Source organism: Zingiber officinale, chromosome 2A, assembly GCF_018446385.1.
Source record: "Zingiber officinale cultivar Zhangliang chromosome 2A, Zo_v1.1, whole genome shotgun sequence".
NCBI lineage: Eukaryota > Viridiplantae > Streptophyta > Magnoliopsida > Zingiberales > Zingiberaceae > Zingiber > Zingiber officinale.
Window position 1 is genome coordinate 110,488,509 of NC_055988.1, and position 22,854 is coordinate 110,511,362.

General features: G+C 34.1%; 1 protein-coding gene across 2 annotated transcripts in view; it reads right to left on the reverse strand.

Annotated features, from left to right (window-relative positions):
* Nucleotides 1–449: 449 nt before the first annotated feature.
* Nucleotides 450–22,854, reverse strand: part of LOC122041920 (squalene synthase 8-like) — a 35,112-nt gene continuing 12,707 nt past the window's right edge. Inside the window, exons 2-14 of one of the 2 annotated variants that reach the window (XM_042601801.1) lie at nucleotides 21,416–21,458; nucleotides 20,728–20,817; nucleotides 17,833–17,908; nucleotides 16,080–16,149; nucleotides 14,835–14,978; nucleotides 14,636–14,740; nucleotides 6,958–7,104; nucleotides 4,313–4,388; nucleotides 2,910–2,998; nucleotides 1,098–1,189; nucleotides 982–1,024; nucleotides 797–898; nucleotides 450–729 (exon numbers count right to left, since the gene is read on the reverse strand). In XM_042601801.1, coding sequence (XP_042457735.1) covers nucleotides 830–898; nucleotides 982–1,024; nucleotides 1,098–1,189; nucleotides 2,910–2,998; nucleotides 4,313–4,388; nucleotides 6,958–7,104; nucleotides 14,636–14,740; nucleotides 14,835–14,978; nucleotides 16,080–16,149; nucleotides 17,833–17,908; nucleotides 20,728–20,817; nucleotides 21,416–21,458 — 1,044 coding nt within the window. In that variant the 3' untranslated portion in view covers nucleotides 450–729; nucleotides 797–829. The remainder of the gene's footprint in view (nucleotides 730–796; nucleotides 899–981; nucleotides 1,025–1,097; nucleotides 1,190–2,909; nucleotides 2,999–4,312; nucleotides 4,389–6,957; nucleotides 7,105–14,635; nucleotides 14,741–14,834; nucleotides 14,979–16,079; nucleotides 16,150–17,832; nucleotides 17,909–20,727; nucleotides 20,818–21,415; nucleotides 21,459–22,854) is intronic. The other variant, XM_042601802.1, reaches the window with a different exon arrangement.

Sequence of the window (22,854 nt, forward strand, 5' to 3'; positions counted from 1 at the left end):
TACCACTTCACAAAGCCTCTGTCCATATGATTCAAATCCAATAATAGTTAATCTAATCAAATCCTTGCCTTCTGTTAATTTCTTTAGCATCAAAATGATCATGGCTCTTGATATTCTTATATAATATCGTGGTGACAAACAACAAAAGGAGTGCAAAACAATTTCTTATGCTTCTACAACAATATTAATCTAGTAGAAGATACCACCTAAACCACTTAATGGAAATCCATGATTGCACTTAATGATGATTATATTTATACATTATGACAACCAATTTTCTACCTACATTATCCACAATCCTACTTTATATAAGCAGCATAATATAGAAGTTGATTGTCATTCCATTTCAGATGCTAACACATCCTACAAGATTAGCACCTAGCAAATCTCCAAGGTATTGATTGACACATTCATACGTGAATCGCAATAAGGACTAAAATCACATAGGCTACCTTGACAAAATTCTCTATATACTCTTGTAATGTATGGTTGGTACAAATAGATCTTATTGTAATCACAAGAAATCTTGCAGTAACATGTTTGATAACGAAACATTAACAAAAAAAAAAAAATATGGTTCATTCCATCACATTTCCATCACAACTAAAAAATATGGTTCGTTCACAAGAACACAGAAACTGCACACAAGCTGAAGAAAAGAGCTCCTTGATGGTGCCCTCAACAAGGACACCCAATCCACCATAGTCCATATTTGAATGGCGGAAAATCCTGCATTACTAGCAACCATTAATCAAATATATAGATAAACATATAATATTAGTACAGATTGTCGGACCTGTAACTAGTAGTTCCTTCTTTATGGCATTCATCAATCTACTAATACTTTGCGTCGGGACAAAGAAAATAGCATAGCCACTACAAGCACGATAACCATGATCTGCAAAAACATCAAAAAAGCATGGAAACGTAGGCTCAAAGCAATAATAGGCATCGTGTGTACAACTACAAAGTGAGGCTCACCAGCAATGAAGTGTAGGATTTCCTATTGTGCACATGAAATTTCCTAAAATATCATAGGTGATTAAACGGGTTTCAAGTAAACTATCCCACATAACAGAGAATGAACAATAGCAAACCTTTTGTTAAGCAAGCCAGAAGATATGCAACAGTCTTTTACAGCTTGTACACGCTTACGAGTTAGACTAGCATTTGGGTCATCATCATTAATCTGCATAAACAGTTTAAATTAGTAATCTATTGCACAACTGAGAACTGCAATTATAAGCAGATATGTAGCATATTAAAAGTATCTACAAGCCAAATTTTCATTGGAAATCGAATCCTATTAGTTAAGTTAGAATAGATTTATAAAAGTTTGCTGACTGACATTCTAGCTCAATTACAAAAAAGGCTAGAAGAGTTTAGTTTGTGTGCTTTGGTCAAATTGTGGTTATATCGAGTTAAGTTAGCCCCAATTGTGTTTAGTTTGGGTAAGATTGGAGAGGTGGGAATGTCTTGGATTCAATCATAGTTTAAAATCTCATGCTGTATTGGGCGGCATGGGCAGAATTTATTGTTCCGCCCTCCGACCGGCACAACACTGACACCGGCATGACCCCACTCATGAAGCCGCTGAATTTTTCTTTCAATTTTTTTTAATTAAATTTTTTAACTCTTAATTCTTTTTTTTTAATTTTTTTAATGATTAATTCCTTCCCCTCTTAATTCTTTCTCCTTCCTCTCAATATTATAATTTTTTTTATTCCTTTCATCCTCAAACACATGGGAAAAAAATTTCTTTTTATTTTTTTTCTTATTCCTTTCCTCTTAAATACATGGGAATTTTTTTCCTAATTAAAATAAATTCAATTCAATTTAATTTAAATCTACTTGATCCTAATCATTATGTCTAGTCTTTGGTTAATCCTAAATTGTCTTTTACTCAAACCTAATTTTTAAAATATTAGTTTAACCTAATAATAAGTATTTAGTAATCAAATATTATAATAATATTTTTAAATTAATATATTTTATATTTAAAAAAAATACTAAAATCATATCATCACGGCACAATACTAAAGTCGTATTGTTCCAGTCATAAACCAAAACTTTGATACAGTTCAAAATTTTAAACCGTTCAACTCACCCTAGCAAATTGTCTCACTGAAGATGGATTTGATGGGTTGAATGATTTGAATAAGGGGATGAGTTGTAGTGGAGATTTGGATAGCACTCTTCAGGAAGAAATTTACTTGAAATCATAGATTGCATTTGCTACACAGCAATAGAATGGAGCGAAAGCAGCTTGAGATCATAAATGAAATACAATGGAATAATACGTTTCGTTCCTTCATTTCTCTGCAATATATAACTAGTGAGATTATTCATTCTATATTTGACCTGTTTTGTTCGTCCATCTAGCCTATTTCATAGTGCCTAATTTGCCTCGTCCACTTGGCACACTTGGAGTAATTGATCCACCCATCTGATTGGCTTGGTGGATCTACCCAACATTCTAGGCCATTTGAGTCACTAATCTAACTAGATAAACTCAACTTACTTGACTGATCAACTTATTTGCCCATTTTGACTGCACAACTTTTTCTTACTAATAAAATTTGCATACCCTTTGTGCCGAGACTTAACGTGGTTTTTAAGAACATAAATTTGTTCACAAGAAACACATTCAATTTCAAAAAGATTTACCATCATTTTTTTTTACTTCTCTATATAATAAATTTTATTTATATATGGGAGAAGCTTGATATTCCCTAAAACATGGGAAAAAAGCAAGCTTTTAATAAGTGAATAATTTTTCAAAAAATACCATTTCTGTATGACAAAGGGCAAATGCTATTCTATGTGCTATGCAAACTTGTCCATTTAGATGTACAAGAAGGAATCAAAAAATGTCAAATAATGATTCTGCATAAAAGAAAATTACTAACCTTAGATTCCAACAAAGAAGAAAAATCAAAAAAGACACCATATACATCTGCCATTGTCTCTGTCTGGGCAATAACCCTAGCTGTTAATCCTGGAAAAAACAATTATCAGATTACACAAGAAACAAGATATCAGTGATATTAAAAAAACACTTAATAGCTAATTGCTTGGATAAGAAATACTATAATCATCCAGAGTATTAAAATGGCCAAAATGGAGAAGACTAGGAACATGCTATCAAGTGTTTGACTAGTGAGACAGAATTTTCATAATAGAATTAGTACCTTGAGATTCAACCACAAACACCATAAATTGTTGCCTAATTCATGAATTCCATAAAGCATCAAATTAAATTGCCATCTGTAACAAGCTTTGCACACACAGAAAAAAAGGATAAAAAAATATACTAGAATACGCAAATCAAAAGGCCGGGGCAACTAAAACAAACCCTGAATAGTTGTGAAGTCAACCTTTCTTTTAGTTGTTTACCAGTAGTAACCACATTGTTTACATTTTAATTTGTTCTTGACATGGATCTAGTAAAGGAGTTGAATCGGGTACATTGTGATTAATTGCATTTAACAAACCTCCCGTTAAAACTTAAATTAGTTGGTCGAGCCTTCGAAGGCCATGTTTGGTAGGAATGAATGGAATGGAATAGGAATGAGAACTGAATGAAAATATTTAGTGGAATAATCTAATTCTTTGTTGAATGCATTAATAGAATGGAATGACAAGTGCAATAACTCATATTTAGCCTGTCTATCAAATGTAGCTAGTCTTATCCAATTTGCTCGGTTTATCTACCTGACTTGTGTTCTCCAATTCACTTGATTCACTCAGTCACCTAGCCAACTTAATTAGTCTCCTGGACCCACCTAGCCTACGTAATTCTCTAATCACACAGTCAGCCTAGACATCCTATCCATTCAACAAGCCCAATTCATCTTAATCCACCAAACATGCCTACACAATCTACCTAATTTGGCCCAGTTGTCTACCACACTCAATTTGTCCTAATTCATCTAATTCACCTAGCATGCCTAGCTTGGGCTATCTTGTTAAGATAGCTCAACTTGCTCAACTCATTTAGCTGATTGGACCACTCATAGAGCTTGTCTTGTCAAGCAAACTAGTCTTGCTTGTAAGGCTCACTTGGCCTATTTGACTCACCTAACTCCATGGTATAAGCAAGTATAAGGAAAAATCTGGGAAAAGGGATTTTCAACCAGAAATCCAGAACTATTTTCTTTTTCACAAGCATTCTGTGAAAGAAATATTTGTGAGAGGTAAACTGATCCAATTGATGTGAATGAACCTTAGAAAAAGACATCATGAGGAAATTGTGAAGTGTCATCCAAAACAACATTAATCTAGTCAAAATATTTTGACAAAGATTTCTTACCTCTTCTCATCTTAACAACTCCTCTGAAAACCTGCATGTTATTATAGCATAAAGCTAGTGTTCCAATGGCCATAATCTGTTTTGTGAAAGCATTCAATCAGTACAGTAGTCAATACCATAACATTTAAATGGGCTTCAAGGGAAGCAGCACAACAAGATATATAAATCACATAGTAGACAGAGAATAATAAATTCCAAAATGAAATACGAAACAGCAAATTGCATGTCCCAACAATTTGGAATTGGATAAATACATCTTATCCAAGAACTAAGCTCAATGTATTGCTACAGCTAGTACCTTAAGCATTTAAAACATTTTAATTATGTTGAACTTGCTTTCATTTTCTCCTGGCACTTACAGATTTAATTGATCAGCATGTTTAACTACCAATTCTACTAGTAATCTTTGAACATATTTGTGCATGCAATTTGAAAATGTCTAATATGGTCCAAGGTTTAAAGAATAAGTTCAATAGTAGTTTCATTCTTGATCAAAAAGAGACTATAGCTATGCTGAACACAAATCAGCATGAGCACAAATCAGTGTGCTGACATAGTGAAGGATGGAGGAAAAGGAAGTGGAGCAAGAAGAAGAACATGAAGAAAAATAAGACGAACATATATCTGCCATCACCACCTATGTAACTAATGTTCAATTGATTTTACTCAAAAAGTTTTTTGCCCATCCTTTTCAGACGTTGGGTGCACATGCAAAACCTTCCTTCATGCTACTCATTCAGATCATTGTCAGAGTTGCAACTACATGAATTCTGCCCTGGCATAGTGTTGACATGTTGATGATTTTCACATCCCAGCATGCTCTCAAACAATGTGTCAAGAACAAAATAACCAAGATCTAGAACAATTGATGCTTCCTTAACCTATCTTATCACATATGGATACATCTTTTATCCTTTCACAAGTAATGCTGTATATTCATATAAATACTTTCAAGTATCCTACGCTAGCCATCTTTATCACTTTACCTCTACCACTCTAACCTATAAGCATGCTAATTCACAAGGTCTAAAATATCATTTATTGCAGAGCTTCAATTTCCAACCATAACAGTATCATTTGGTCATGCCATATCAACACTTGGCATGCTTCAATACACTTTAAAGCATTATGAGATCACCTCAAATACTTTTAAATCTTATATTCTCCTTCCATTTAACTTGTTTAACACTAAATATAAACTACATCAATTATCAAATCAATTGATTAAAATTCTAAAACAAATAAAATATAACAAATATCTCAATCAATAATTAGACCTTTCTAATAACAAACTGAAGTATAATCCGCCTACTAGATTTGGTAATGTAATTAATTTCAATATATGTTCATAAGTATATCATGGTTGACCATTGAGATTTGGATTGAAAGTAGCACATTTAAAACTGGTATAGGTATGGTAAGGAAATGTATATATCTCAATTTGTCCATCTCCGACATCACTCCTCTTAACTATTGTTGATACTCATGCATCATTCCTCTTTGCTATTGTAACTACTCTTGATTGATGCATCTCCTCTTTTACTAAGAAGATGCTTGCCCTTTCCTTTATCAGGTGTCTGAAGGGTTTATGTGCCAATGGGCGAGCAGAACAATTAGTTTCTCTTGAGATGACTAGCACAAAATAAACAAAAAATGCTCAACGTCAAGGCTTAAAGGTTCCTTCCGAGCTATGATTTCTATCCCTAACCATAACAAAGTAGTTTTGGTGTCGTGTCAACGACTCAACACATGGTGTTGATAATGAGGAAGAGATGAAAAGGTAGAGTTACCAAAGGTTTGCTAGCTATCAGACGAAAAGGAGAGCTCACCTTGTTGATTGGAAGAGAAAACCATGTGCCCGATCACAATAAGGGAATTAGGGTAAATTTTAATGAGTTTATGGATTTACCAGTTCATGAAAGGGTTAACAAAATGGGTGGGTTAGGGTATTAATCTTTTAGGTTGAGAACAACTTCGTCCTAAGATCACATGATTTGGAGTTGTTCTGCAGTAGTGAGTGATGAGTGATCGACACAAGCAGCAAACAGACTCATCCATGTCAATTCTATTTCGGTCTCCTATGCACATGGCGAATGCTATTTTTCACCTGTGTCAATCGATACAAAATAGTGTTTCAAACCATGGTCATTATGTATAAATTTAAATTCTATTTGCTGACTAATTAAGACAAATGTTTAAGCAGTTCAAGAAAGAACTCCTGCATATGTTATATTTGTAAGGAATTGATCTCATCCTCGTGTATTTGCAGACAGAAGGGACTGTTATAGCATAGCATACCATGTGAAACAAAGTAACTGACTTAAGTTATAGTGTTTATTTACTATCACCTAGATTCAAACACTTCCAAGTATTCCTTGTTGAATTTGCTTCACATACTATTTTTTAAAAAAAGACAGCCCAATATACGAAGCTCCCACCAATGTGAAAGAGTCAGATCACATTGGATTTATTGTACGCAGTCTTACGTACATTGCAAGCATGGCAGCATCTTTCATCTACTATTCACAAAGAAAAATCATACTGCAACAAGAATCACTAAAACCAATTACATAGTATCCGAATGAATTTATATGATTTTTAATAAATGTAGTAAAGAACTTGAGAATTAAAAAGTTCTGACATACCTGTGGAATGGCACAGAACTGGAAAATTGAGACATCTTTTAATGAAGACATATAATGCAGACAATCTTCTATGTGCATCAAAGCATTAGTAACCAAGTCATTCAAGCATTGTACTGCCTTTGTCGAGTTCTCAGCATATTTGAAATCCTGGAAGTCAAGATGAGTGAGGATTAACCATCAAAGAATGAAAACTACTTTGAAGCATTATACTAAAGTGAACCTCTGATATTAGTACGGAAAAATAAATATTCAATTAGCAATCGAGCCTGGAGCCCCAAACAGAAAGAACTAGCTTTGCCCAATGAAACAAAAAGGAAGAGAGAGCACCATGTTCAGTTCAGAAACTTATTATTGAAGATAAGCTTTTTATAGGAACTAGAAATAAGTCACTGCAATAAGGAAACGCAATTCTATTGATCTAATTTTAAAACTGACATGGCAGCATCATTACACTGAAGAAAGTTTAGCCCTTAACAGATTAAGTGCAAGGCCCAACAGGAGTATAATACTAGAACTTGATTAACTGATCTGAATTACCAGTAAAGAAAAATCACGGTTAAAAATTTTGTAATTTACCACTTGAAGACCATTAAGTGAGCCACACACTTCATGATTTTCACCTGCATACTTGGACTAAGCGACCCTAAATTCTCAAAAAAAAAAAAAATACCGCATCTTTCATAACTTTTTTTTTCTTGTTGAGATAAAATATCATACATATCAAATATATGGATTACTGGTGGCCACCCTAAATACAAGAACTGGAGCTTGACCAACACTGTTGAATCTGCTGTGGCATACATTTCAGTCACAACACTGATGTCCACGTGATTTATAATTGAATGGTCCTACAAGACCACCCTGCCACCCATAGAAGCCTTAAGTATCATGTGAGAGTCATGTCAAGCAAGAAGTAGAAGTTCAACAATATAGTGTTGATCTGCTACAACTAGACAACGCCGACCCACATTAGCCTCAATTTCTCCTTTTACTGAAACAAAAGTTTAATTGTTATAACCTGGAATTTAGTAAGTGTTTGATTAAATTGAACCTAAAATTTGATGTATGATATGATTGGAATTGTTTAGGGTCAAATTTAGATGATAGCAACTGAACGAAGAGGAAATACTGCTAAGCTTGAGCAGTTGAACGTCAATCATATCTAAGTGGGATAAGGTAGATCAATCTTCTTCTCTTTGATCCATGGTTCAGTTTTAGTTGTTGATCTCTTCCATTGACATAAATAATAATTTCCTAAAGGATTTAGTAATTGTTGTATTGATCCAATTGATTTAAAGTACGTTCAAACCAGACCTAGAATCAAGGTTTGAAAGTTTGAGCTGTGCCAAGGTTTTGGTCCTTGGGCAGCTGGATACATTCTGCCAGTGCCAAGTGTCAGAGATCTGTCAAAGCTGAACACCATAATAGGAGCTCGGGGAGCTGTGTCACGTGCATTTCTGTAGCTCACAGCCCCAGTGCAAAAGTCTTGGGAGCTTACAATTTCTTTGCCAACCTTGAGCAAAGTTGTCATCGTTGCTAGAAGTTTCATCATCATCTTAGTAGTCTTTAGAACTAACCCCCATCATCATAAAGTAGAATCTTGGACTGGCACATGAGCTACATCAACACCCAAGCTAGCCAGGCCAGAGTTATAGAGACGCCCTCCAAGCTACAGAAGAAATCGAGGCACCTGCTCTAGGTTTTTGCAGACCAGATGAGTACAAAGGACTAACCTCTAGCTCAGGAGCTTTACTGAAACAAGGTAATACACAAATACAACTTTTAGTACAGATACAGGAGAAGTTGTTGCAAATTGAGGAAAGAATAGCAAAACTTGAAGCCAAGAAGCTAACAACAACTCCTCTAGAGGAGGTTATCAAAGAATTAACCAGCAAAGTTAGCAACTTAAAAATAACAGAAAGAACTATACAAGGCCAAGGCAAACTTCTAGTTTTCAAAGATCCTTTTACAATCCTCAATGAAGAGAAAGCAAAAGCTTCAAAGAAATAATGGCAACCAGATCCCAAACACAAAACCCTCCTGAAACAACTACTATAAGAACCAGTACTGAAGCAACACCTTTGTTTGAAGACCAGATCAGAGATTACCGTAGGAGTCAACGACAACGGTACAATGCTCAACAAGGAATTCAAAGGCTACGAAGAAGAATAACTGGAAGAGAGCCTTACCATCATACCCTGGAACAACAAATGGACCCTCAAGTCTAGCTCAGACTATCTATGCAGGAGCGAGCTGCTATAGTTCCTGCTGAAGTCTTATATCACTCCAGAAGAGATGATGCTCATCATCGAGTTTATATACACTGATCAGAAGAAGCCCTCCTGGTAACGTCTAACCAATCAGACAGATCTTTCATTAAGCATGAAAGTTTTAATCAATTACAAAGAAGTGACATGAGATTCCTGCATATGGGTGTCATAAAGTAAGAATTCAAATTCTTGACAAGAAGAAGGAACATTGGTCTTGTTGTTTTTAGAGATAACAGATGGCAGAGAGACCAGGCCATCTTCGCCACTATGGAGATTAACCTCACTTACGGAAGTCAGTTAGTGTATGTTATCCTGGATACTATGCTAACCATATCTGACTTTTACAAGAATATTCAAATTTCTATATTAACAAGAGGATACGAAAATTGGTGGAACGGTGAAGCAAATTTATTAGTCACAAGAGGAATGGTTGGAAGGTTGTCTAATACTCTCAATGTTGGATTTGCATATTCAGTAGCTAATGTGGTAGATTATTTGGCAAGCCATGGAGTTCGAGCACTGCTCGGAAGAAGATACAACACCAGGGTTGTTCTTGGACAAAGCTGGATTATCATGCAATCTACTGTAAACATACCCATGCAACCAACAGAGGTTAGTACACGGAATTTATTGGATGGTCGTATTTCTTTGTATTTATCAGGCAGCAACAACTTCATCACCCCCAACATACAATGAACAAGACGAGGAAGTCCAAAGTGATGAAGAGGAAGTTCACAGTCAGCATCTAATCTCGGTACTTATACATGAAGAACATTGCTAGTAAAGAAAGTTGATCCATCAGCTCAACTACCCTAAAGAAAGACACCGGAGCTGTTGGCTATGATCTGGCTGTTAATCGAGCACAAGATTTTCCTCGCAATAGCAGATCCTTATTAACAACCGGTATCAGTATGCAAGTTCCCCAGGGCACCTATGCCAGGCTAGCCCCACGATCAGGCGCCTCCTTAACAAAAGGAATTCTCATTGGAGGAGGAGTTATTGATTCAGATTGCTAAGGGAAAGTTGATCCATCTGCTTGCTAGTACCCTAAAGAAAGACACTAGGAGTTGTTGGCTATGATCTGGCTATTAATCGAGCACAAGATATTCCTCGCAATAGCAGATCCTTATTAACAATCGGTATCAATATGCAAGTTCCACAGGGCACCTATGCACAAGATGTTCTTCATGTATAATTACCGAGATTAGATGCGTGAACTTCCTCTTCATCACTTTGGACTTCCTCGTCTTGTTCATTGTATGTTGGGGGTCATGAAGTTGTTGTTGCCTGATAAATGCAAAGAAATACGGCCATCCAATAAATTCCGTGTACTAACCTCTGTTGGTTGCATGGGTATGTTTACAGTAGATTGCATGATAATCCAGTTTTGTCCAAGAACAACCCTGGTGTTGTATCTTCTTCCGAGCAGTGCTCGAACTCCATGGCTTGCCAAATAATCTACCACATTAGCTACTGAATATGCAAATCCAACATTGGGAGTATTAGACAACCTCCCAACCATTCCTCTTGTGACTAATAAATTTGCTTCACCGTTCCACCAATTTTCGTATCCTCTTGTTAATACAGAAATTTGAATATTCCTGTAAAAGTCAGATATGATTAGCATAGTATCCAGGATAACATACACTAACTGACTTCCGTAAGTGAGGTCAATCTCCATAGTGGCGAAGATGGTCTGGTCTCTCTACCATCTGTTATCTCTAAAAACAACAAGGACCAATGTTCCTTCTTCTTGTCAAGAATTTGAATTCTTACTTGTATGACTCCCATATGCAGGAATCTCATGTCACTTCTTTGTAATTGATTAAAACTTTCATGCTTAATGAAAGATCTGTCTGATTGGTTAGACGTTACCAGGAGGGCTTCTTCTGATCAGTGTATATAAACTCGATGATGAGCATCATCTCTTCTGGAGTGATATAAGACTTCGGCAGGAACTATAGCAACTCGCTCCTGCATAGATAGTTTGAGCTAGACTTGAGGGTCCATTTGTTGTTCCAGGGTATGATGGTAAAGCTCTCTTCCAGTTATTCTTCTTCGTAGCCTTTGAATTCCTTGTTGAGCATTGTACCGTCGTCGTTGACTCCTACGGTAATCTCTGATCTAGTCTTCAAACAAAGGTGTTGCTTCAGTACTGGTTATTATAGTAGTTGTTTCAGGAAGGTTGTGTTTGGGATTTGGTTGCCATTATTTCTTTGAAGCTTTTGCTTTCTCTTCTTTGAGGATTGTAAAAGGATCTTTGAAAACTAGAAGTTTGCCTAGGCCTTCTCTAGTTCTTTCTGTTATTTTTAAGTTGCTAACTTTGCTGGTTAATTCTTTGATAACCTCCTATGGAGGAGTTGTTGTTAGCTTCTTGGCTTCAAGTTTTGCTATTCTTTCCTCAATTTGCAACAACTTCTCCTCTATCTGTACTAAAAGTTGTATTTGTGTATTACCTTGTTTCAGTAAAGCTCCTGAGCTAAAAGTTGGTCCTTTGTACTCAGCTGGTCTGCAACAACCTAGAGCAGGTCTGTAGCTTGGAAGGCATCTCTATAACTCTGGCCTGGCTGGCTTGGGTGTTTATGTAGCTCATGTGCCAGTCCAAGATTCTACTTTATGTAGTAAAGTTGAAACTAGAGGTGTCACAAGGTAGGGTTTTGCTGTATCAAGCTTGTTCTTTAGTTGACGTAAGAGAAGTTTCACCTGTGCTAATTGACACAATCAAATTTTAATCCTTGCCTAAAATTTCATTTATGGTTTAAATAAATTTATCTAAGATAAGATTTAGCTAATGGTGGTTGAAGGAAGAAGAAAATAATGTGCTTGAGCAGTCCAATAAATCATTTTTGACCTAGTTAGATCCAACTTTCTTCTCTTTGATCTATGCAATGTTGCAAAAATTACTAGGCACCAGTCAGGCGCCCGAGTAGCGCCACCTAGGCACTCTAGTACTTTTAAATTATATATATATATATATATATAATTTCAGCATTAGTAATATTGGTATTATTTATAATTATAAATTATCTTGAAGCAATTTTTAGTGTTTCAATACTAATATTTATGTTTTTTTAACTTTTTTCAGGTTGGAAGATAAAAAGAAGTTCAAATCCACTTGAAAAGTTCCCTTGAAGACATTAATATCATTGTAAAAATTGTTTAAGCTTATTGAAATTATTGTACTTTAATATTTAAAACTCATTGTACTTTATTTATCTATTGAATTAAATTTTCAGCAAATTAAGCTAATTTTCAATTGATATTTAAATATAATGAATATAATTGAACAAGCTTTCAATTAAAAACGGAAGAACATTATTATAAATTTCTAGCAAAATTGGACCAAAAAATGACGTCGTTTTGGTAAAAAAAAAAAGGCAACCTGATGCCTGAAGCTCTCGTCATGCGGATCCCAGAAAAGATCCATTGTACGCAACTTTATCTTGCTTTTTTGCAAGAGGCTGATTCGAACCCGTGACCTTTTCGTCACAAAGCAACAACTTTACGTTGTTTTGGTCCAAAACTATAAATAAATAAAAATCACCTGTTTGGTCTACGCGGCGCCTAGACCAAACATGAACAATGACGCCTAGGCACTAGGCCGCCTATTCAGCATCTAGGACCACACATGAACAATGACGCCCACTTTGGCCGATTAAAGGATTTTCGGTTCGGCAAGGGGCCGCCTAGTGCCTAGGCGGCACCTACACAGTGCCTAGGTGGCCGCCTAGGCCAAACTCTACAACCATGGATCTATGTAGTTCTAGTCATTCGTCTTTTTCATTGATATAAATCATGACACCTAAAGAGTTTGGTAATCGTTATATTTATTAATTGGCACATTGTAGTCAAAATCTGTCAATACCCAAACAAAGTGCCCAAGTTGGATTAGCATCCATAAGGCAGCTCCAATTTCTTCTGAGAAATTAGGCATCTTATAAAGATAGGCAAACAAGTTAAGGAAAATCTAGAGATTCAAAAATTAGCCAGAAACGAATTAAATTTCACTATCAAAAAACAATGGTCTTAATTGAAAATTGTTCAAACTGGACTAGTTTTGAAAAGCTCAAGAAACTTGTTGATTGCTCACTGATCCGAGAAAATTAGAATGGGGAGGAGAGAAAGAACCTTGCTTGAATTGTTCATCATCAAGATAACTTGAGGTTTACAACCAATTCAAGAATCACTAATTAAACCTTATTATTGCTCTAAATTGACAACTAGTTAGAATAATACTTCATTTGCATAGTTTGTTGTGATTAATCAAAATAAAATCTTCCAAGTTTATATATATAAGTTCTTGTGACTAATCAAAATAAAATCTTCCAAGGTCTGAATTTTTCTTGAAAAATAAAAAGTTTAGAACTTTCAAATCATAACTGCACCATTAATTCCATACATGACTTGCAAGTAAACTTGTAGCAGACTAATAGGTTATCCATAAGGAAGTGAATGTTATGTAAACACCTGCCCCTTTAATGGTATTGTATGTCAAAAGAACCTATATGATTAAATATTGCATGTACACAAGCTATCAAAGATGTTGATACAGATGGTTGTATGTCATCTATCCATCAGGTCGAGGTCAAGCTGTGAGTGATTGGTCATTCACTAGGCAACATAAACACAAAACAAGGCATTAGGATAATTCAGGTCATTTGTACATGCAGAAGGAATGGGAGATCAATAATGAAAAGGTTAAACAAAGGAATGACATGAATATATGAAATATGAAGAGGCAAGAACAACCTAATAAAAAAGGACAGTAGATTCCATCTCTTACTACTCCTAGCCAAGCTACCACTATGGTTTCGAGTCATCTTATAGAAATCAAACGAATCAGAGCAGTTCATATGCATACCCTTAACAGGTGCTCCTAGCAATCCTGATGTCGTTGTGCCCTCATTATGCTGGCTATGCCAATCTTAAGTGAGATTAGAGGATCAAACAGTTATAAATAAACTAACCCTTGTTTGTTTGTATCTTTAAGATACCATGACTATCCACCAATGATAGATAATGTATGAGATTTTAAACTTCGGAAATACAGTGAAATTTGTGGGGCTAATTCTTGTTGGAATTGATAATTTTTAATAACAGGAAAGTTTCTAATACAGTAGATAAGAATTTTTTTGTATATGTAGAAATTAAATAGGTTCACCTTTTGTCAAGTAGGTTGTAGCCAATATTTAAAGTATCTAATTTCTAATAGACGCTAAAGCACTTGTAAATAGCTCAATATGCAAATATACAAAGAAGAATTAGATGTCCATGTGTTAGTATTTCTCCATCCACTAATGTGTGTATCTGTATTTTACTTGAGAATTTTAAATTTCTTTGATAGACAAATATAATGCAAGTTAAAACCAAACTTAAAAAAGTAACAAGAGCAAGTTCCGAAAATGAACCTCAAGCTTGTCAGCATACTTGCTCCAAATTTCACGAGGCCAAAACATACGAGACTTTGGAATCTCATTTATGTCCTCCAAATAATCTCGAATAATGTTTGTTTTCTGCATTTTGTAAAAGGAATATACTATGAGAAAGTAAAGTACCAAGATCTTAACTAATTAAACATTACAATTGCCTAATAGGTTCGACATGAACCTGCAAAAACAAACCCATCGAGTTTGTCAAGTTATCAGAAGCAAGATCTTCTGAACCTGAAGCATGAAAGAGCTTAGACAATCCAAGCCCAACTAATCCTGCTACATAGTGACAATATTCATCATAATCATCAACTGTTTCCACCTGCACAGAGGCATAACAATAAAGTAATATTAATATTTAGCATAGCAATTGTATTCAATATTTAGTTGTCCGTACTGCACATATAACTTCTTCATATTTGGAATCTCGATCTTGAAATTATAAAAGACATATTAGCTTAATGCATATTGGTCCATGATGCAAAATCAAAAGAATTTATGAAATTGTTTAACCTAGTCATATAAGTGACCTAATTCTATAGCATGGTGAACCATATCAAACCCAATTAGACCAGTGTCACACAGATGTACACTATGATTAGTCCTGTAGTTTGAGATGGTTAGGAAGCATATAACCTATGGCTGAATTTGGAATTCAGACATTTGGTTCAAGCATCTACGTGCTATTATACATATTCCCATGTTATGGACCAATTCTTTTTGCTTTTTTTTTAATTCTAGAGCATATTTTTTATTTGATTAAATGATTTTCTTGATTATTCTAAGCTAGATTACTTAAATTTAAATTTGAGGGGCAAATTTATGAAGAAATCTAAGGGTGAATATGTGAATCCTTGAAACTTTGATTTGAGGGGATTGATTTGGAATTAAGTTGAAGAGTCCAACCCATAGGGAATAATTAAGTTACAAGAGAAAAATTATTTCAAATGTGGTCAATTGTGACATGACACATCAATTATAGTAACAAAACAAATTTATTTTCCACTAAATGGTAAATCATGACAATTTGCAATATTAACTTGTCTAATATTAAGAATTTTTAAAACAACTGAATTTTTACAAAGTGTATTGGAAATCAGGCTTACATAACTAGTTCAATATGACAAGCAACTTAAAGATGAATTTCCACAATAAAACACTTGGTCAAATATATAAATATCAAAGACAATATTTGTCAATTAGAAAGAACAAAATAAGATGCTAAAAGGTATCAAGCATCAACTTGGAGTTCACTATATATACTACTATAAGTATTGCAGGCCCTACAATATTGAGATGGGATTTGTGTGGCAAATCACATTATTATTAAGGCATAATAGGTATCTGTGTGCCAGTAAATAATGGAAGTTTGTAGAAGTTAAAGTGTGTTGGGAGATTGTATCATTGTGTTGAAGTTTCACACCTCCTTGCATATGAACTTTGCCATTCCTGCACCCATTCTCTTGGTAATATCTTCAATTGCCTCTTGATAACTGGAAGCCATGAATTCAATATAACTTGACACATCAAAACAAGGTTTATTTAACTTCAGCGAAATAACATCTTAACTTATATAGAATTTTTTGACTTACAGAAAACAGATGAGATTTTTAACAGATGCAAAAGCTTAAAACATATTGCCAAATTCTTAAAGAATGCTTTAGCTAGTTATTGCGTTGGAACCAGGAAATAGAAACATTAGCTAGCTATTATTTTCACAGTTATCTAAACACCAAAAGAATAAAATACAGCTGAAACATCAGTAAGGAGTGGCTATCATTATTTAGGTAGATTGCATCTATGCCATAATGAAAAATTAGAAAAACATCAGTTAAAGCATGCAGCTTCCATGCATACAACATGATGACATTTACAGTCAAACATTCACGCTAAGATCAACCTTTGAAAAAAGGAATACTACTAGAGGCAGACCTGAAATGTATGAAAGGTAAACAATGAAGGATATGCATCTGGTTTGCAGGGATAATGTTATAGCATTAATGGTATCTGCTAAATTAGTTTACACTTGAATCAAACCATGGACATGTAGGTGCAACTTTGAGTGGTTTTGGCCAAATCATCTAACTGATAATGACAATGGGACAGAAAGCAGCAGGCGTCACCTGGTGAAATAATAAATTTAAGTGCCACAATCACAACCCTTGATCAGTTAAGTAATAATGCAGTAACATAGTGAACTGGCTACATTTAATCCTTGTCTCGAAGAACAACTTAATACAAAATCAATTGATATGACAGGCTTCCACTCTATGAGATATTTAATCTTATCCCTAGATCGGCAAAATTTGAGTGTATGATTGTTTGTTACCAATATACCTTCAAGCACCACTATGTAATGGTATAGGTACATTTTTTAAAAGGTCAAATCACTATACCATTGTGAATAATTTGCTGGGTTTATCAGGAAAGAGAAAAAAGGCGACATATAAAGAGATGAGATCAACTTTTGCTCTGTAGTGTTTAACAAAACAGAAGGACAGAAGTCTCCATTGTTCTATTGTGATTTTTGCAATCCAATCAGCATTTACTTCTCCATATTCAGTCATGGTAGTAAAACACAAGCTAAAATGTAGAGGTTGAAAACTTGAAAAACCAACCTTTCTGAACCAGTCAACTGAAAATTTTACTTGGTGTCAACACTTTTCTGTGAAGATTATGTTGTTGCATTTGAACCAAATAGCCCATCCATACAAGCTAAAATCAACATAGTAGGAGTGTCTCGTGAATCACTTCACAGGGAAGATATATATATGGCATTTTAAAAATTCCTCACAACAATGCAACTTGATTAAAGTAGTCTTAATATTACATGCATAAAAGTTGCATTGCAATTCAGATTTCTATAATTGCTAATGATAATTACACCCTGAACCAAAACATTATTCAAAGCATACATTAACAAATAGCACCAACAAAATTCTCAATCAATTTAGTAATTCCCACTTCATCAATTTCCCTGATAATCATTCCTAAATTTTACACTTCTAAAACACCTGTTGTGAGGTTGTTATTTGTTACAACATGATAATCAGAAGAATGATAACGAAATTAAAGCAATCAGTTCTATTGCATGGTACATGTTAAAAGAAATAAAGCTTGACAACATTTTACTTTTTATCTAGTAACTCATTCAAAAAATACTAAGCCAACAGGACCTTCTGTCAAGCTCTAGGAAAGCAGTTGAGACGAGATGAAATTTTTCCATCAGAACTTTGTATTCCTTTGTGCCACCTATAAGAACGTCAGCATGGTTAGCAAGAATACCATATATTTGTAATAAATCCATCTATTTCTGAGAAAAAATTACTAGGGCACTATCTATTGTAATCTTTTTCAGAATACCCAGTGACTTATTTGTCTAGTCAAAACCAGAGCCACATAGTTAAATCAGTCTTTCGACTTTGATATAGATCTAGTACATGAAAGGATAATCATCCCACATGAAGCAATGTAGAAGGACCTAGCATATAATTTTAATGGGTATCTGTATATCATTTGTCACACGAATTCTTTGTGTACTTTCTTTATCAACTATAACAATGAAAAATTAGGAAACCTAGTTGTTACACAATTAAATTTAAAAAAAAAAAGAGAGATACAAAATATGTTTAGAACTCTAGATTGTGGAAAGTGAAGAGGAAAAAAAAAAGCAAGCGAAACGGTCGAAACATATTGTTTCAGCAAATTACTAAAACTCAACACCATTCAACATAGTCAACATCTCCTTCCCCTCCTTCCTCCTTCAACCTCCAATCCCTCACTAGCATCATGCATTGAAACATCGGCACAATTATGAAACCGTATCATTCTAGTCAAGGACTGAAACTCCAATACGGCTCAAGATTTTGAACCATGTCATCAACCAAGGTAGAGTTTTAGGGGGAAGTGAGAGGAAAATGCAAGAGACTTTTTTTAAGTGAGAGGGAAGAAAAAATAACTTGAAACAAAATCATTGTCCCTCCTTCTTGAGGAACTATTGTTGCTTTTGCGATTACCCTAGAGAGGGTATAAGATATTATTCAAATACTAACAGAAATATATACTTATGAAAGGAAGAGTTCAAATGCACAGATATTTCAAAGACATAGCATACTTATATAGAAATTGGATTCTTTAAAAATATATATGATTACTCAAATTAATAATAATAGGACATATGGATTCAAGTTCAGCAAAGCTTCCTGATGGTTTGGTTCTCATGAATAGGTATTCTATGTTTGATTGCAAATGAACTTAGAATATCAATTCTGATGGAATTGTCATTGCCACTTAATCCTTCTTTGAAATTCCTTGAATCAAATCAAGTAAATACTGATTCCATATATTGGAATTGTTATTTCATTAACTAAACTAAGTAACACATATTCATATATGTTGTTCCTAATACATTTCAAACCCTAGCAAAATTCTTTGTAAATTACTGTTATACCCTAGGGTCAAGGTTTAGATTCTCAAACCGAGTCGGAGTTTCGATCTTTTAACTGATATTTGGTATCATGTTGACGTTTCGATGCATGGTGCACGTGCGAATTGGAGGGTGAAGGAGAAAGGAGATGAAGCAAAAGAAAAGACACATTGCATGTGCCAAGTAGTATCAAGTTTCAAACATTTATCAAAATGATATGTTTTGACTGCACAGTATGAGATTTCAATGCCTAGAGGGTTTAATTAACTAAATCTGAAGTTACTTGAGATTAAACTAAAATTCACTTAGGATTTAATCAATACTTTGGAATTAAATATCACCAATTCACTTAGACTAGAGTTTCGATGGACCAATAGTTGATTGACTTTCAATTTGGTTTACTTTTGTCAAATTGGAGTCATTTGAGGCTGAACCATCTTGAACTGGTTGTTGTTAAACCTAGATATGATTTCAAGTTAACAGTTGTCGCCCCTTTACTCCCCATAATGTTCCCCTCACTCATTGTTTATTTCTCCTCCCTCTCCCTATTGCAAGGTGCAAGTATATTTAGACGAATAATAAAAAGAAACCTTTCCAAAAATAAAAAAGACTTTTTTTTTGAAGGAGACCCTCACGGGTAGATTTTGAGTTGTGATTTTAAAGGCTTTAGATTATTCGCTTCTAGCAACATGATAACACTAAGGTGTTATATATCATTAGGCTTTCATATGTTGTCATATTATAGACCCAGGATGTAGTTTGTTGACACAATTAGGGGCATTTTGCCAATAGCATGCTTAAATGGTCACAAAATGAGTGTATATGTGATAGACAACATATTTTGGTTGTTGGATGGTAATCATGCCTGTGTTTAGATGAACACAATGTACCTCTCCATAGTGTGAGAGTGCAGACAAAAACCCCCTAATCTTACACTCGTAACTTGATGATTAATGTGTGAAATGTAAGATACTAACAATTAGTGTCTCTTGCATTTATTCATAGTGTGTTGCTTTGTTACATGAGCAACATTGATGCTACGAGGTCGTTGATATATTATCATTGTGTTGTCTTAATGCATGATGAAATATTTCCATTGTGTTTTAGTTACTCGTGTTTCTTGAGTTGGCACATCATAATTTTATTCACATTTTTTAGCTGGTCTCATATTTTTCTCACATTCATATTATTATATGTTCCTATTTTTATTTGCTGGCTAACAACCCTTCTATTTAGCCCCAGTTTCAGTTAAGGTTGTCAGTTCAATGTGCTAGTATTCCATAAGACGAGGTATTTATTGCTCAAGGTGTGATTTAGTTTATTATTGTTGCTTGATACTAGTGTAGGCATATCTTTCTTTGGGTAGATTGAGCTCAGATGGGGCATAATAATTCCATTCCTGCGAACCAAACATACAGCTAGCATTTATGAAGCATCCTACATGCAGCATTTACTATATTGTAAACCACAAATATGTTCCATTTGGAAAGTAAGTTTAACAGTTTAATTTATGACTAAATGGAATAACCACCAAATCAACTACCCACAGATTGTGCAAGGTTGAAACTCAGTCAAGTATGAACACAATTCAAGCAATGATGCAAAGTAATATAAAAAATGAGCATTCAAGTAATAGATGGCTTACATGAAAAATGCCATTGGCTATCGTATATGTGACAGTAAAAGCTCTGCAAAATGGGTACTTTGATATCAGAAGGTATACTTGTATCATCCTCTGAAATTTATTAACGTAAGGATTAGATGAAATTTATCAGGTTCTCAGGTAGAAAAAATCAATAAAAGCAAAAATTCTCAGCATTCCATGTATCCAGTACAATATGGGAGCGTGCTTTTAAGGCTAATTGTATGGCATGATAAACATTGAAGAAAGAAAGTAATGGTGCTTACAATACAAAGCTGCTGAAAAATCAATCGTAGTCCATATAATATTCAAGATTGAGTACTAAATTACTATAAAAAACTGAAGACAAGGCAATCAATCTGTATATTAAGAGAAATTAGATATGCTAGCAGACTGCATTTCTTCCATCCATACCTTACCTAGTTTCAATGTGCTCCCAGAGAGTTTAATGAGGAAAAGAAGAGTGGAAAAAGGAAGAGCAGAGAACAAAATGAAATCTAGCAGGAATTGGGAAGTAACAGTGTGGTTTCATTTAAACCTAGAAAAACAACTGAAACAACCCTCAGGAAAACTAACAAAAATGAATATCAAAAACAAATCTTAAATTTATTACACACCAGAATCTCAAGCCTTTGAAGTAATAGGACACTTTGTAAAGTTTAAGTAATAACTTAAAGGGATAAGAGCTGACCAACTGTATCTAGGGCTCTGAGAACCAGATAGAAAATGCAGACCTGCAAGACCAGAATAAAAGTGCATCAAATAAAACGACCAAGAAGCAATCATTCCTGACAAGACCATGTATATGCAAAAATAATCACTAAGAAGAAATAATAAGACCAAAATTTTGTTTTGATTGATGGACCAAAATCTCACACAATATGGTGCATGTACATACTGATCAACATAGTCAATGCATTTGTAGTTTGTACTCTTCTTTCAATCCTAATTCAAAGCACAACTGTACTCTAATAATCAAAATATTGAACCCGGACCTAGCATCATTAGTAGGGCAGTAAATGAACCAGACATTCATGAACAAACTTAGTGTTCAATTCGATAAGGCTCGTTTACATTTGTTCAATAGTAAAAAAAGGTATATAAAATAAAGAAGCGTAGAACACTAGTAACCTTAGACCATTAGCGTCCATTGAGAATTTATGAATAAATTTATTTATTAACTTGTGTAAAATTTAATCATAAATTTATTTCTTTTTTATTCAAATACATAAAACAATATAGTAATTTATAATTTTTACAATCTTAAATTATTCATAATATGTTATAAATAAAAAAATAATATATTTTCATGCAACGATTGATATACCGTTCCGTGCCGCCTGAGACAGACGGATTTTACCGTTCCACCGACAAACCGAAACCAACACATCACGCGCGCGCGTCAGGCATCGCCGGACGCTTCCAGTGTCGTCGGAGGCGTCCGTTGGGCATCAGCATCGCAGGCCATGGCATCTGCGAGGCGTCGCAACTCGATGGCGGAGCGCGAGACGCTTCCGGTGTCGCCGGAAGCGTCGCCGAATGCCTCCGATGCAGTCACGAGCACAGGCATCGGGAGGGTTAGTGCACAAAACTAATATTCCTTTAATAAATTAAACAATTCTCGTTCTCATTCCCAAGTGTGATATTTTAAAAAGACTTTAATAAATCCTAATTAAATTATTCCAATAAAATATAAAAAATATATTTAAAATTTTAAAAATTTTAATACATTTTATTAAATAATATTCTGAAATTGTTTTTAATGTTTTTAATTTTATTTATAAATTCTAAATTTTTTTAAAAAATTCTACAAAATTTATAAAAAAATATAATAAATCAAATTTATATTCTGATATTTTTTACTATTTTAATGTTTAATTGATATTGTAATTTTTTACTATTTTAAATATATTATTTAAATTATTAAATAAATAAATAAATTTATATAATTATTATATATAAAATAGTATTTTATATTAATTTATATAATTATGATTATTTAACCTGGACATTGGAGAACTATAAAAATTATATATCAATTTTAATTCGAGTTATTAATAGATCAATTTTCTTTAAAGAAAACTATATTTAATTATAACAATATTAAGTTGTTTAATAATAAAAAATTTA